Source organism: Dermacentor variabilis, chromosome 6 (assembly GCF_050947875.1).
Source record: "Dermacentor variabilis isolate Ectoservices chromosome 6, ASM5094787v1, whole genome shotgun sequence".
In the NCBI taxonomy this organism is placed as follows: Eukaryota; Metazoa; Arthropoda; class Arachnida; order Ixodida; family Ixodidae; genus Dermacentor; species Dermacentor variabilis.
Genome location: NC_134573.1, coordinates 95,641,447 through 95,655,067, shown reverse-complemented (window position 1 = coordinate 95,655,067; position 13,621 = coordinate 95,641,447). Strand labels below are relative to the sequence as shown.

The window sequence follows — 13,621 nt, the reverse complement described above, 5'->3', positions numbered from 1 at the left end:
AGCCAGGGACAAAAAGTTACGCCTACAAATGTGCTTCCCATAAAAAAGTGCGCCAGCCAGATTTACATTAATGGTACTGACAAACCCAAGTACGTCAAAAGACAGCGAAAAACCAGGGGCACTGTTCGCTGCCTATGCCTTTTCACAATTTACGCACGCTGTGTTCGTAAATAATAGACCCCAACCTGCGCTTAATACCACATTGATGTACTGTGTCATTGAATGTACCTCTAGCAGAGTCGTAAACATAATCTAGGCAAAATATTTCTTGCGCCACGATCACAGCCTTGACATAACTGGTATATACGATTATGCTATTCCCACCTATGCATGCTATAAATAAGGGCGCCGGAAATTAACGCCGATATAAAGGACAAACGATGGCGCACTTATCAAACAACCGGCACAAGATGCTGCATCAGGGCGCAGGCTCCTTTCTCGAAGACTCTCACGACCACCTTGGCCAAGTCATTAGTGGGAACTAATAGGGCAGGCCGAATGCCCTTTGCACGGAAGGAAGGGACGATCGTTAATCGTTGAGGTGTCTCAGAAGAAAGAAGACGCAGGGCGGCGTAGAATCGACGTCGAAGCAGGGTTAGGAGTTACTATAGTGGTCTAGTACTACGAACATATGTGTGTTCTCCCGAGGCACAACCGGCATAGAGCCATCCGTATCTGGCCTTTGTGTCCGTAACATGCCTGTAAGCCTAATGGCTTACGTGAGCGCGAGGGCGACTAGTAATCGCCGTTTCCTCTTGTTAATTTTGCCTTAATGCTAGCTCCTTTGGAAATGATGGAGCTGTGCACGAATTGATGGTTATCCAGGGAAGCCCTGCCACATATGTATAGCTACGTAGAGTCAAGGCAGTTATCTGGTAGAATAGTTGCATATAATATTTTATTCCAGTCGTCGTTGCGTTGCGTCGAATTCCATTCACGTCTAGCACTTGTTCATCACCTCTAGTACTTGATCGTATTCTAGAAGCATTGGTAACTTCTCTGATTCTTTACTTAATTAATCATGCCGGATCACAAGTTGCAGTACATACCACTTCAGTGAACGTGCAGCTTCTCGTTTTTCTTCGCGTAATGACAGCGTTCGCGTAAAGTCGCCAAGGCTGCATCGAGAGTGTGTGTGGAAATTAGGGTATTGCGTTACGACGAAAGTAATTGTCCAGTACTGTGCTGCTGCTGCGCAGCTTTGTATAACATGTGCGGTGCGTCATACTTTTCTCCGTTACTTTGTGAGACAAACGTATCTACTAAATTTTAAAAGAGTGCTTGAAAAATCTCTTACTGCCCATTTATTTGGATTCGCCGATTTGAGGCAACTCGTATGTTTCATACTCCATGTAAAGCTGGATGGAACAGAAAAGGAAAAAGAAAACTAGAACAATTATCCCGAACCCACTGAGCACGCTAATCAAGCTACTATTTAATTATCACAAAAACCATATAGCACCTACTGTCATGAAAATTACAAAAGAATAGAAGATGTACAGTTGACTCTGTACCATAGAAACAAAGGAAATCCAACAATTCAGGCATGCATAACGGAAAGCGAAACTCATATTCCCAAATCGCTCAGCAAGAAATGAAACAACGAACTTTCTATTTTGGCTCAGCGACCTTAATAACCATTCACAAAGCCACTTAAATGAGTGATTCAACCCCAGTGACAGCGCAATCATAGAAGTTCCGTAAACAGGTATGAAGTGCCACTTTTGTGCAACTTATTCTTCACAGTGTGCTCTCATATGTCGGCCGCTATTTTCCCTTTGGAAGCGCATAATCGTAATGTATCAGATCTATGCACATGGAGGCGCACTCCTGATACAGAAATACGGAAATCTGTTCGATATTCAGCCGCGACCCTGGCACAAACCTCTGATCATATATCATAAATAAACTTGTGATGGCGGGCATCGTTGAAGAGGTCTGCTGCGACCGTTACTCCAAAATGCGGGCATCATGCGCATCTTCTTTCACCCTACATTATAAAGGTATATAGATCGTCGCCTATGCTCTTATAGACATTGCTTCCTACCGCCGGTAAAAAGAATGCCTTTTTTTTTTGCACTTCCAAGAACAAGGTGACATCTCGTCGACTTATAAGAAATCTGCTCGGTTGTTCTTTTTTTCTCTCAAGAGCAGTTACACTGGTGGAAAGACGGCGTCATCGTCATGCCATTACTTATTGTGCTTGCTTTTGTGATTTATTGGGATTTGCGATGCATTTATGTCTTTCACGGGAAAAGTAGTAGCCGCCTGCTTTTCTTAGCGGGGAATTTTTTTTATTTATTAGTGTTAAATATAGGGTGGGTTGGGGCTTGGTAGGAGGCATTACCTCAATTATTCCTTAGTAGCTGAACACGTTACAATAATTGTCATCCCTCTAATTGTTCCATATCCTGAGAGAGAGAGAGAGAGAGAGAGAGAGAGAGAACTTCATGTAGTCGCCTGCAGAGCGACACCATGACTAAATGGCGCCGTGACGCGGGCCCTGACGTCTTCTCAGCGGGGGGTCTCTACTGAACTCCAGCGCGTGTTACTCCCGCGGTCGGTCGCCCTGAGGGGCAACGTTCCGTCGGTTTCGCTCGGCTTTTGTCTTTCAAGAGCCGCCGAGACCTGCTGGACGGCCCAGGTTTGACTTTCGTGGTCGTAGCATTCCGCCGCAGCCGCGAGTCGCGGCGGAATCGTTGTACTTGTCGAAGCCTCATTGGGGAACTTGGTGCAATCCCATAGGATGTGCGTCAGGGTGGCCCTCTCCCGCTGGCACACGCGGCACACATCACTCACATATAATTTAGGGCATGGATGAGTCATTAACACTGGGGTGGGTAAAGAACCAGTTTGCAATTGTCTGAACAGCACCGCCTCCGCTCGGCTCAGCCCCGGGTGCGGGGGTGGGAAAGTCCTTCGAGCCAGGCGGTGGAACTGTGTAAGTTCAATGAACGTCGTCATGCGGTCGTTGGCACTACACCACGTTGGACGGTCGGTTGCAGCGGCGTGGTTGGTTAGCGCTGGCGCCACTGCGTGTGCCGTCTCGTTGTGGTTATCGTGCCTCTCGGACGCATCGTTGCCCGCGTGCGCCGGGAACCACTTGATTCTAACATACCGATTCTGTCGTTTCAGGTCAGCCGAGCACAGAACGCGCACAGCTTCACCACACACTTTACCCTTTGCATAATTCCGCACTGCGCTTCGCGAATCGCACAACACCGTCTGGCACCCGGGGTCGGCAATGGCCAGGGCAATGGCCTCCTCCTCCGCCTGACACGCCTCGCGGATCCGTAAGCTCGCCGCTGCCCTCGTCGCGCCGGACGACGCCTCGATGACGGTAGCTACGAACGCCGCGCAGTCTCCCTGGTATTCTGCCGCATCCACGAACCTTGCGTGCTCGTCCTTGGCCTGAGAAATTCGGCACCAGTTGTGGTCTCCACTTCTATGAGTCCCGCAGCACCATTGCGCTGTGCCAGCGCCCTGTTAAAGCACCCTGTTGTAGAATTTCTCTATTTCCGAGTAGATCACGAAATTTTCACAAAGATGATTTATTAAACAGGATATGAACATCAACCTGAAATTTTTTTGCTTTATCAGGGGACAAATATTTTGCAATATCATAATTTCTCATGCATTCAGCTTTGCTTCTATATGCAAAAATGGCGCAAAATTATAGAGTTCCTTCTTTATCGTACAGTCAGTGAAAACAATATGCATACGAACCCATATTTTCACATATTGTTTCCATGCACTGTACCTGTCAATATACGAATGCCTTCGGGAGCGTTGCATTCTAGGCCATTGGCGTTGCACTGTGTTGAAGCAGGTTCGTTCAAAAATGCATTGGAGTACGCTGGCTGAAGTAGCAAATGATCTTCCAAGAACGTTCGCAGCACTGTGACACTCAAAACATACACTTTTCACAATTTAGAAGAAATTTTGTCCATCCATTAATGTATTTAAAATAACGACAATCATATTTTAAAACGCACTATTACAGAATGTAGAAAGAGGTTTCTTTTTAGTAAATATTTCTTTTGCCATGCTCTAGTAATAGCACATCTCGTCTTCCTTCTTTTTATATTTTGTACGCGGACGGACAAATTGCAATGTCCGTCTTGGCGTTCCAAAGGTGGCATATTAAAACCGAGAACTACGCACACATGTACAAAGAATCGTGCCGGTAGTGGGCAACAAGATGTAATGATTGCAGGAGCATATTAAAGTACTGGTTGCCCCTCCCGCCTTTCTTCCCTTCTTCCATAAGGATTCCGACTTCTCCAGATCCCTCCACGTAAAACGGTATAGGCGCTGCAGCATTACTATGTACGGTGGCGCAATGTTTCGCATTTGGCGAACTTAGAACGCCGGTAAAATTCGCTGATCTGTCTAAGCGGCGGACACATTACGTTGTGCAATACTCATTATTCACGACTAAATGTCGGGCGTATGTAGCTGCCTCACCCCAAACGTGGGTGTCTTGTTCTTGTTTGCAAGCAGCGACACTTAATGCTCGGGACTGTATAAACGGCGAGACGTGCATGTACTCCCAACACTTCTTGCGAGAAACGTTTATGATTTATGCACGTGTGCTCAGCCACGTGTCGCAACGTTTTCTGTAGGATTATCGCATTCACGGCATTATCTAGAAGCTGTTCGGTGTGGTTCTTTGCAAGGCTGCAATTTTGTTGTAAGGACAGCGCGTTCGGCTTACATGACACGAGACAAGTTGCATCGGAAGCGGAACGTCAGCAGTTCATTGCTTTATTTTACTTTTAGTTTTGTTCCAGGTATTCTCCACAGCAAGCTATAAGACAATCTCAAAGGATGTTCACGCTAACGAATATTGACATACAGTGTACGAAGACATTCGCTCCCTTTATTCCCACGCTACAAATGTAGCAGTCATATATGTGCCGCATCAGCCGTACACAAACACGCGCGCACACTACTACCACGGACGCCTCATTGAAAGGCTACAACAGGAGTGATATCGCCATCTTTTGCGATTTCGCCTCATTAGTGAGTCCTAATGCCTGGAACTTTTTACCGTGCCAACCAACCAGAACATCTACTGAGAAATGCGAATAATATCATTTGCTTGAACCGGGAGACGTTTACCTTCTTCGAAAACAATATATAGCAATGTGTTGTTCACCGTAGTTACGCGACAACATGGTAAGACATGTGCTGTGCTCAAGATTTCGGTTCCTTTATCATACGTCTATGCTGGGTGCGCTGTTTTACGAAGCGGGGATAACTCGAAGGGCAAGATTCATCTACTGGAGTGTCAAGGACGTGCCGTAAGGAATAGCGTTTTTGTTTTACGCACATGTGAACACTGAGTCAATTTTGAACCTCCCACGTGGAAATCGAAGCTGAACTACTCGTCATTTGTAACTCTTATACTCTTGTAGAGCGTATTTTAAGGTGTGAACCGAGTACATGCTGCTTTCTGATGTCATACTTCTGCTGCCTTGGTTTTTCATTGGGAAGGGAAAATTATAGTACATTGGTCTTGGAACCCATTTGCGGGGATTTTGCGTGCAAAGCTCCCTTCAAGTGAGCCTCAATTCCTACACAAAGCTTCCCGACAGCTGCAATAGATGCCCAAGGCTACGCTATTTCCCCAAATACAATTTTAACCAACACCCAACAAACAGGTTTAAAAGAAGACCTGGAACACTCTGTACCCGTGCATTTAAGAACATAATACAGAGCCTAGAGTGAGGTGTTCATTTAGGTCGAGTACATTCAATGGAATGCAGTCACTTTCGCGAGAATTTACAAGAGTAGCGCGATACGCATTGTCGTCTGTTCGTGAACGCACTCGTGTAACTGTGGTAATAGCTTGGATGGGTTGGTTACCCCCATACACGCCGCCACGTCAGGTGCTGTACAGTCATGAAATTGCGGGAAAACGAATGTATCCTTTAATATGATCGACCAAAAATACCACTCCGGTTCACTGGCCCGCATCACACACCACGAGTAATTGTATTGCTAGTGACCCTCTGATCATATACGAAGCATTGCATGAGTTTTAAACCTTGTTTTCGCTACGCTTTTACCCCACGATAGCGTATAGCTACCACATTTTGTTGCACTAATATATTAAGAATACCTGAAGGAATATAACACTAGCGTTAACTTGAAGTGAGCGTTAGCGAGTTAGTCAAACTTGAGCACATGATTCAGAACCTACTGCAAGCACTTTAGCTTGAAAAGCACGCTTCCCTTGGCCTTACTGATGATTCGCTGGTGCCAGGTACTACATCACTAGTGTCACACACGCGTTAAACTAAACGATGCGTCTGTCGCTGCTGCGCTGCACCGTGCACCCCTGGTGATTCCTGAACTTTGCAAATTTGTCATCTATGCACGGCTGGACCTATCTCTCTGACGCCGTATCTAATCTGGGCATCCATACATTCGAGAGAAGTGTACACTCTACGGAAATATGGCTTCCTGTTTCGTATGCAAGAACTTTTGCATACAGTGCAGACTGTGAGGATTACAGAAGCGAGGAAAGACCATCGAACAAGTTTGTTGTTGTTGTTTCTTTTTTTGCCACTGTCCTCGCTACAGCACACGCACTACTCGCAACCCCACTAGCGCACCACTCTGACCGACCGCTTTCCGGGCTGCCGTTCGTGGAATTCCGTCCTACGCGGTCACCACTTCCGCTCCCTGTTTGCCCGCGCATGTGGGTTTTTCTCTCTGTCTCCGTCCATCTCTGCTTCAATTTCAATTTTTCAGTCTCGTATTACTCCTTCGTCAGAGTAGGGTGCAAAGGGGAAGTTTGACTTCTAATTAGCCTCCCTGCCTTTTCCCATCTCAATTACCTCTCTCTTTCTCTATGCATTGCGTACATTGGTCTCGTGATACAAAATTGCTAAGGACAGTGGATGCTGTTTAGCTTGAATTATCAGTACGGATCACTTGTAATAGTGATAGAGTCACCGAGACTGATATTTTTTTTTATTTTCTACCAGTTCATGCCTCCCTGTGAGCGTACATTTACACGCACCACTGGTATCCTCTGTGTCATTGTACTTTAACTTTAAGGAAATATGCAAGCTGAGTCACCGTAAAACACCGATGAAAAAAGATTCTCGTCAAAGTATTAGATTTACTTGTTCTTGTGGTTCTCTTTTTGTGCTGCCACGTCACTAGGCACTATTTGTGTGTATTGTATAAGCAATAAGTATGTTCATGAGAAGCTGAAATTATTTATTTATGCCATACAACTGTGATATATTTAATAGACGTGAATGCTTTCGTCAAAGTTCCCTATACCTTACGCCACACATTGATACATTTTCAACTATGTAGAAATGGCCGCCGTGAAAAGACACCTGGGAACTGCATCGCCTACAGAAAACGCGATCACGCACTGTCTCGAATGCCTTTGAGAGCAGAGCCAGCATTTACATCAGTGTCATAATGTTCACAATGTGAGACAGTGACTCCTAATGACCATTGGAATGGAATGGTAAGCAACTTTCTTTTCAAGGCGGGAGAGACTAATGAGCTGCGGAAGAGAGCAGTAAGAGAGAAGAAATGTACGGTATCGATGATACGGCACAGACTTCAACTTCATTCATTAATAGGCTATACTTTCGAATTAGAGATCGAGGTTTAATATTTTTTTGGCATGCAGACATGCCAATCAATATTGTTGAAGTGGAGGCGCAGTAGCTAATTCCTGCAACCTGAACCAGATTCTGCTCTGACGCATACTTCTATAGCATGCCTTTGATCTAAGAATGGCACTTAAGATATATGCGCTCGCAAAACGAAAATTTTTTTTCATAAGCTTCAGCAACACAGAAAGAGCGTACCCAGTTCTCGGTAATAATTTAATTACGTTTCAGTTTGCCAGTCTTGTAAGTTTCGGTAGTCTGCGGTTCCTGCAGCTACGTAGGCTTCCTTTAGAAATCTGCCCGTTTCAAATTAGGCAGACGAGCGTCGCGAAAAGGCACGTCGTTAAACCTGGTTTCGCGGTGGCCCCTTCTTTGTCAAAAGCGAGGCGCATCTAATGCTGTACAATGTTACTAGTGGCCACAAAAAAAAAGGCATTTCGCAAGCATGTTGGCGAAGTCATTAGCGCCAGCTAATAGGCGAGACACCGCCGCGCGTACAGAGAAACGGCGCTCGTTAATCGTCGGGTTCTCGGAAGCAAAGTAAGGCTCGGCCCCCTGTGTATTCACTATACCACTTCGTAGGCGCCAAGAGAAGTCAGCGGCCCCTGCAGCCCCAGTGGGCGTCTTGCACGGAGGCACCCGTGCAGTGGCCCCTATTTAGGCGGGGTAGCAGACGCCTATCAATTTAACGCGCAAAGCGAACATCCCACCCGCGACCAAATAGAGTGTGCTTCTTTTGTTTGAGATGACGAGCAAAAAGAAAAAAGAGGAACGTGCCGTTGAGTTATTTCCTTTTTTAGATTTCACACCGTAAGAAAATTAAAAAAGAAAGAAAGGAACAGCTTTCAAATGAAGAAGACCATGAGGACTGAGATAAAAATTTCAGTCTTTTCGGTGTTTTTTTATTGCACTGCAGTTTGCGATTATCTCTTTCTTAATTTCCCTAGCCCCGTAGCATTGGCCAAAACGCCAGTCGTTCCGATAAATAAGTCATTCACAGTTTTTTCATCAACGTTCTGCAACAGAGGAGCTTGGTGCCTTTAGGTGGCCCCGGTTGTTTGTCTCGCTTGGCAAAAAAAAAGAACTATTGTCAGATAATTTGTAACAAATGTAGCAAAAAAGCAATGTAGCCATGCTTCTCCGTTTTTTTTGCTGTCAAGATCCCACTGTCGCATGACTGAAAAAATGAAGGAAGACACATAGACGGCCACGACGTGTGTTTTTTTTTAATTCCTTTTATCACAACTGGTACACCTGGACGAAGAGGGCGCCTAATGTTTTATGATGATTATGACCTTCGTGGGTTGTATAGGCAATGTGACCAGCGACTATTCGCTTAAAACATAGCTTTATATTCATTAGCTGCCGTTTACAGCACTGTTGCTCAATAAAAAAAAATTACCGACGATTACGTTACTTCCTAATGCGAAATTTGAGCGCAGCAAATAAGCTGTTTCACCTTTTGGATAGATTGAGGCAAAGAAATCGAGCAACACATGTATGCGCTATCACATAATTTTTTTTTATTTTTCACACGTATTCCTTTAACAAAGACTCCACTAACAGTTCTTGACAGTCATGAAGGAAGCTTTGTGGTCGGAGAAATAGACTGATATATGTTCGACTTGGTACACCAATGCTTGATTCTCAAAGACGAGATCTATACAAGTGCCTCGCGAGGTTGTCACAGCCGTGGGGGAAGCAGAGGCTAAGCGCCGCCGCCGAGAAGACCCTGCCGTTCGCGCCGCCGAAGCGGAGGCTCATCGCCGCCGTCGAGAGCAACCAGCAGTAAGCGAGGCTGAAGCAGAAGCTCATCGCCGCCGCCGAGAAGACCCTGCAGTTCGCGCCGCCGAAGCGGAGGCTCATCGCCGCCGTCGAGAGCAACCAGCAGTAAGCGGAAGCGGAGGGGGGCGGCGTGTACACCCAGCGGCAAACGATGGGGGCAGAAGCGCGCGCAGCAAGCGGACAACACGATAAAGGGAGGAGGGAAGAGATAGCAGCGACTGACTGATGCCGCTGACGGCGATAGTGAGTCAACCCCAGCTATCCGCCACACAAGAACAGGGGGGGGGGACCCTTTCCTCCTCTTTCTGCATGGCGGCGACGGTGTTCTATGCAGTCACGTTATCTTGACTCTCTAGCGGCGTCAGCGGCATCCAGCGGTATCAGTCGGTCGCTGCTAGCGCTGGGGGGATGAAAGGGGGGCGGAGCTGGTTACGAGGCCGACGCCGACGACGACGCCGACGACGACGCGAAACCCAGGAACGGACGCCGAAGAGCTGCGCTCTAAAAGAGATTCCGTAATTCAACTTTCGCACGACTTGAAGGATTATGTACTCGCCATATACTTTATTATTTTGTAACAGTTCATTTCACACTAGAAAGTTGATGAGCTGACTTTATTCCTAACAATGTTCCTTACAATACATATATTGACTCTGCGACGTACGTACAGCCGCTGCAGGTGATATATGCGTACTCCTACGTTGTGTGTGCTTGAGACTGTAGGTTCGCAATATTTGCCTGAATTTTGTCGTAGTTCTTCCGCGTTCAAGAAAAGTTGTCGAGGGAGCGCCTTAATGATGGCGTAATCGAGTTAGTACATGGACAACTATACGAAAAACTAGCGAACACAGCTAATGCATAACAACCAGTAAGCAGAACAAATGTTGCTCTTTTTTATATATGTAGCTTTTGTAACCAATAGACTTACTACTAGATGATTTACTATTGATTTTGTACTTTTATCGCAGATGTTCGCCCCTCCTCATCCACGTGGTCACAAGTGGATTGTGAGCTGTCTGCATGCCAAATTATTTGCAGAAAAATTTTGCGCTGGCTTAAACGTACCGCATACTGTTTACAGGGTCGTGGTGTCATCCACTGGGCGCGGAATAATCAGTTGAAGCCAAGGGATCATATAAAAAAATTGGGCTGCGGCTTAGCTCAGCTAGCCCTGGACATGCAAAGCGGAAGCTTCGTTTAGCCTGGTTAAGTCTTGATTTTACTTGGTTAACCATAGATTTAGCTGTAATAACTATACTTATGGACACAACCACCTTTAAGCCAGGTATGACGGCTGTGCCTAGGTTGGTGACTAGGCACGACTGTGATTAGGCTTGGATAGGCACGCATCGTTCGACGATGCGACGCCTGTCGTGCCACAGGGAAACACCTCTGCTAGACAGGCAAAGAGACGCCTCGAACATATGCAGCGTCGAAGCACAAACGGGCGGGGCGCGAACGCGGTCGCTACATTGATCGCGACAGTGCGACGCCTGTTGCATTCCGGAGCCTCTCCAGTGAAGTAGCTCGCCGAGCGATCTCCACAGTGTGGTCAGACGCAGCTTTGCGACGACGGCTCAAAGCCTCCCGCTTCCGCGCAACTCTCAGAGAATAGGACCCGGTCTCGTTCTCATCCATGGCCAAGCTCGCACTGACAATGCGAGCGCGGCGATAAAGTGCATGCGCAAAGCCGGCGGGGGTGGCAGAAATCGGCGCGGCGAGCCACGTGATGCATTGGCAAGGCTACGGCGCAGCTGCGGTGAAATGAAGATCCAATTCTTGACGACGACGAAACTCACCTCGAAACGGTTAGTAAAGCTTTCACTTTATTAAATCTGAAAAGCCTGTGTGCTCCGACACCTTCGGTTTAGGGAATTTCGGTTTCACGTCCGGCGTCTGGAGACCACGAGCTGTCTCGGTATGCCATCGGAGGCTGCAGGTAAATTAAACATTGAATCATGTTGCGCAAAGACACTAGCAGGAGACCAGACGCTTTCGAGGGGAACAGACGCGCTCGTGAGTGGCTCCTGCCATGCAGTCATGTATACCAACAATAATAAATAGTTACACAATTGTATGCGACCGTATAATTATCGTCTGCATAACTGATGACTCGAAGATTCGAAAAGCGAGCGCTACAGCGTTCGAAAAATCTCGGACGGCTAGCCAGCTCATAACAAAACTGCAACGATGAGCGTAATGGCGTCCACCTTCGACGCCTTCTCCCCCGAGAGCCGGTGCATGCGGTGTAGTAACTGCGACGGTTTGCGGTTGCCCAGCTCTTGCGCCGGTAGGAGCTGTTGCAGGCGCTTCTGCTCGGAGAGGGTGGTGCGGCGGACAAGCTCACGTTTCAGCGCGTCGTATGGCGGCTCGGTGGGGAGAGGGGGGGGGGGGGCGATGACGTCGCGTACCTCCTTTGCATCGCGTGGTGCTAAAGCCACACAACATGATGAAACTTTGTTTCTTAGGACACGATTCTACTGGTTGAAAATCGGTTTTCCATTTGTGCGAACCAATGAGCAGCATCTGCTGGCCAGAAACACGGGGGCTTCAGAGCGCTGGCTGAGACGGCAGAATATTGCTCGGCTTCGTGCGGTTTTTCCTTCGGGGGAGCGTCGGTGGTCGCCAGGTGCCGGAGGTGAAACCGAAGCTCACTGAACCGAAAGTGCGTGCTCCCCCATAGCTAAAATTTTGATCACATAATTTATCTGCAACTGTAGCTGGAGTCCGCTCTAATATGTCGCATGTTTAAGCTTTCGACGTAGGGAGTGTTCTTGCGATATCCTGCCGAGATCCCTTGAGCATGAAAATGCAGATTGCTTCGTTTCAACGCTTTTGAATATTAACTTCGAAGCAGCTAAATCGCTTCTATCGTGTCTATCCAAGATCCCAAAATGTTCAAGCAATTTGTCATCGCTATTACTAAGCAATTTGCTGTTATTACTTTTTGATTTTTGCTTATTTTTGTTGCTTTTTCACTCCTTTGTAACAACTCAATTACTTTGAAAGTAAAAGGAAATGAAGTTAAAAGAACTAAAATTAAATAAATTGTTAATCCGGATGTGAACTCAGACGTATCCGAAACTGTGTGCTAGTTATTCGCCCACATAGCTGTTACTTTGTTGTCTCTTAAAAGGGCCCTGAAAAGCTTTCTTGTGGAAGTAGAGAAATGCATTTGACGTTAAACTACAATATTTCAGAAATACTTCGTAGCAAAAAGTACCTCAATGGCTTCAGCAAAAGTGGAGTTATTGGCAATCAAGGATGACCTGTGATCCCCTTCGCAGTGCTACCGCTTCTGCTTCAAATGTCTTGCACCGCGAAGGCTACGACGGAGTGGGGCGTGCCCACAAAGCTCCACCCAATCAACGTCACTATGGCGCGCAGTTTAATTGTGGATGCTCACCTTGACGCCACAATCTACGTTCCCACCGCTCGTCAAACGCGGTTGCCTTCAATGACCCACAGCTCTCTCAGCGAAAAAGCTTGTCGTGGTTCGCCGCGGTGGCCGCGGTATATGTGCTAGATAAAAGACTACAGCTACATACAACTGTAGTGGCTATGCCCGGCGTTTTCTTTCTGCAGGACAATGTTGGAGCGCGAGCTCGCGCTCATGTGCTTCAATCGGGTATAGTACTACGTGGTGGGGGCCGGCTTTTTTCTGCAACAACTTGATCGATGGATAGTAGCCACATACAACTTGCGCATTATTGAAGTGCTGTCAATAGCTCAAAAGTGCAAACGTCTGACCTCAAGCGTCGCGCGCATAGGAGCTATTTGAGTGCTCAAAAGCAATGGAAATTAGAGGGCCACAACGGCTACGACTGTGTTTACGGGGTAGCCAAAGTTTAACCCCCGGACAGCTGTGCAGACGTCACAATCATCACAAACTAAGCATGCTGTCGCATGCCTATAGACAGTTAGCGAAACTAAGTTCTGGTGTAGTTTTTATGTTATTGAAGTATACTCGGTATTCGTGCGGCTGTAGTGCTACCATTTTATAGTAGTAACACTTCTATGGATTGCTTCAATGACAAAACTCTCTCGAACACTAATAGATCGTATGCTTTGCATGGTCTCTCTGCTTGCTACGAAACCTCCTGCAACAAAGTAAATCAGTGTGCGCTCTTCATATATATATATAGGTGTGGCGACACAGACGGAGAATCAGAGACAGTTACACGTCA

At 46.8% G+C, this 13,621-nt stretch overlaps 1 protein-coding gene across 1 annotated transcript in view; it reads left to right on the top strand.

The window, feature by feature from the left end:
• The first annotated feature begins 380 nt into the window (after positions 1-380).
• LOC142586223 (glutamate receptor ionotropic, kainate 2-like) overlaps positions 381-13,621 on the top strand; it is a 98,048-nt gene continuing 84,807 nt past the window's right edge. Inside the window, exon 1 of the mRNA XM_075697474.1 lies at positions 381-474. Within this exon, the coding sequence (XP_075553589.1) occupies positions 381-474 (94 nt within the window). The remainder of the gene's footprint in view (positions 475-13,621) is intronic.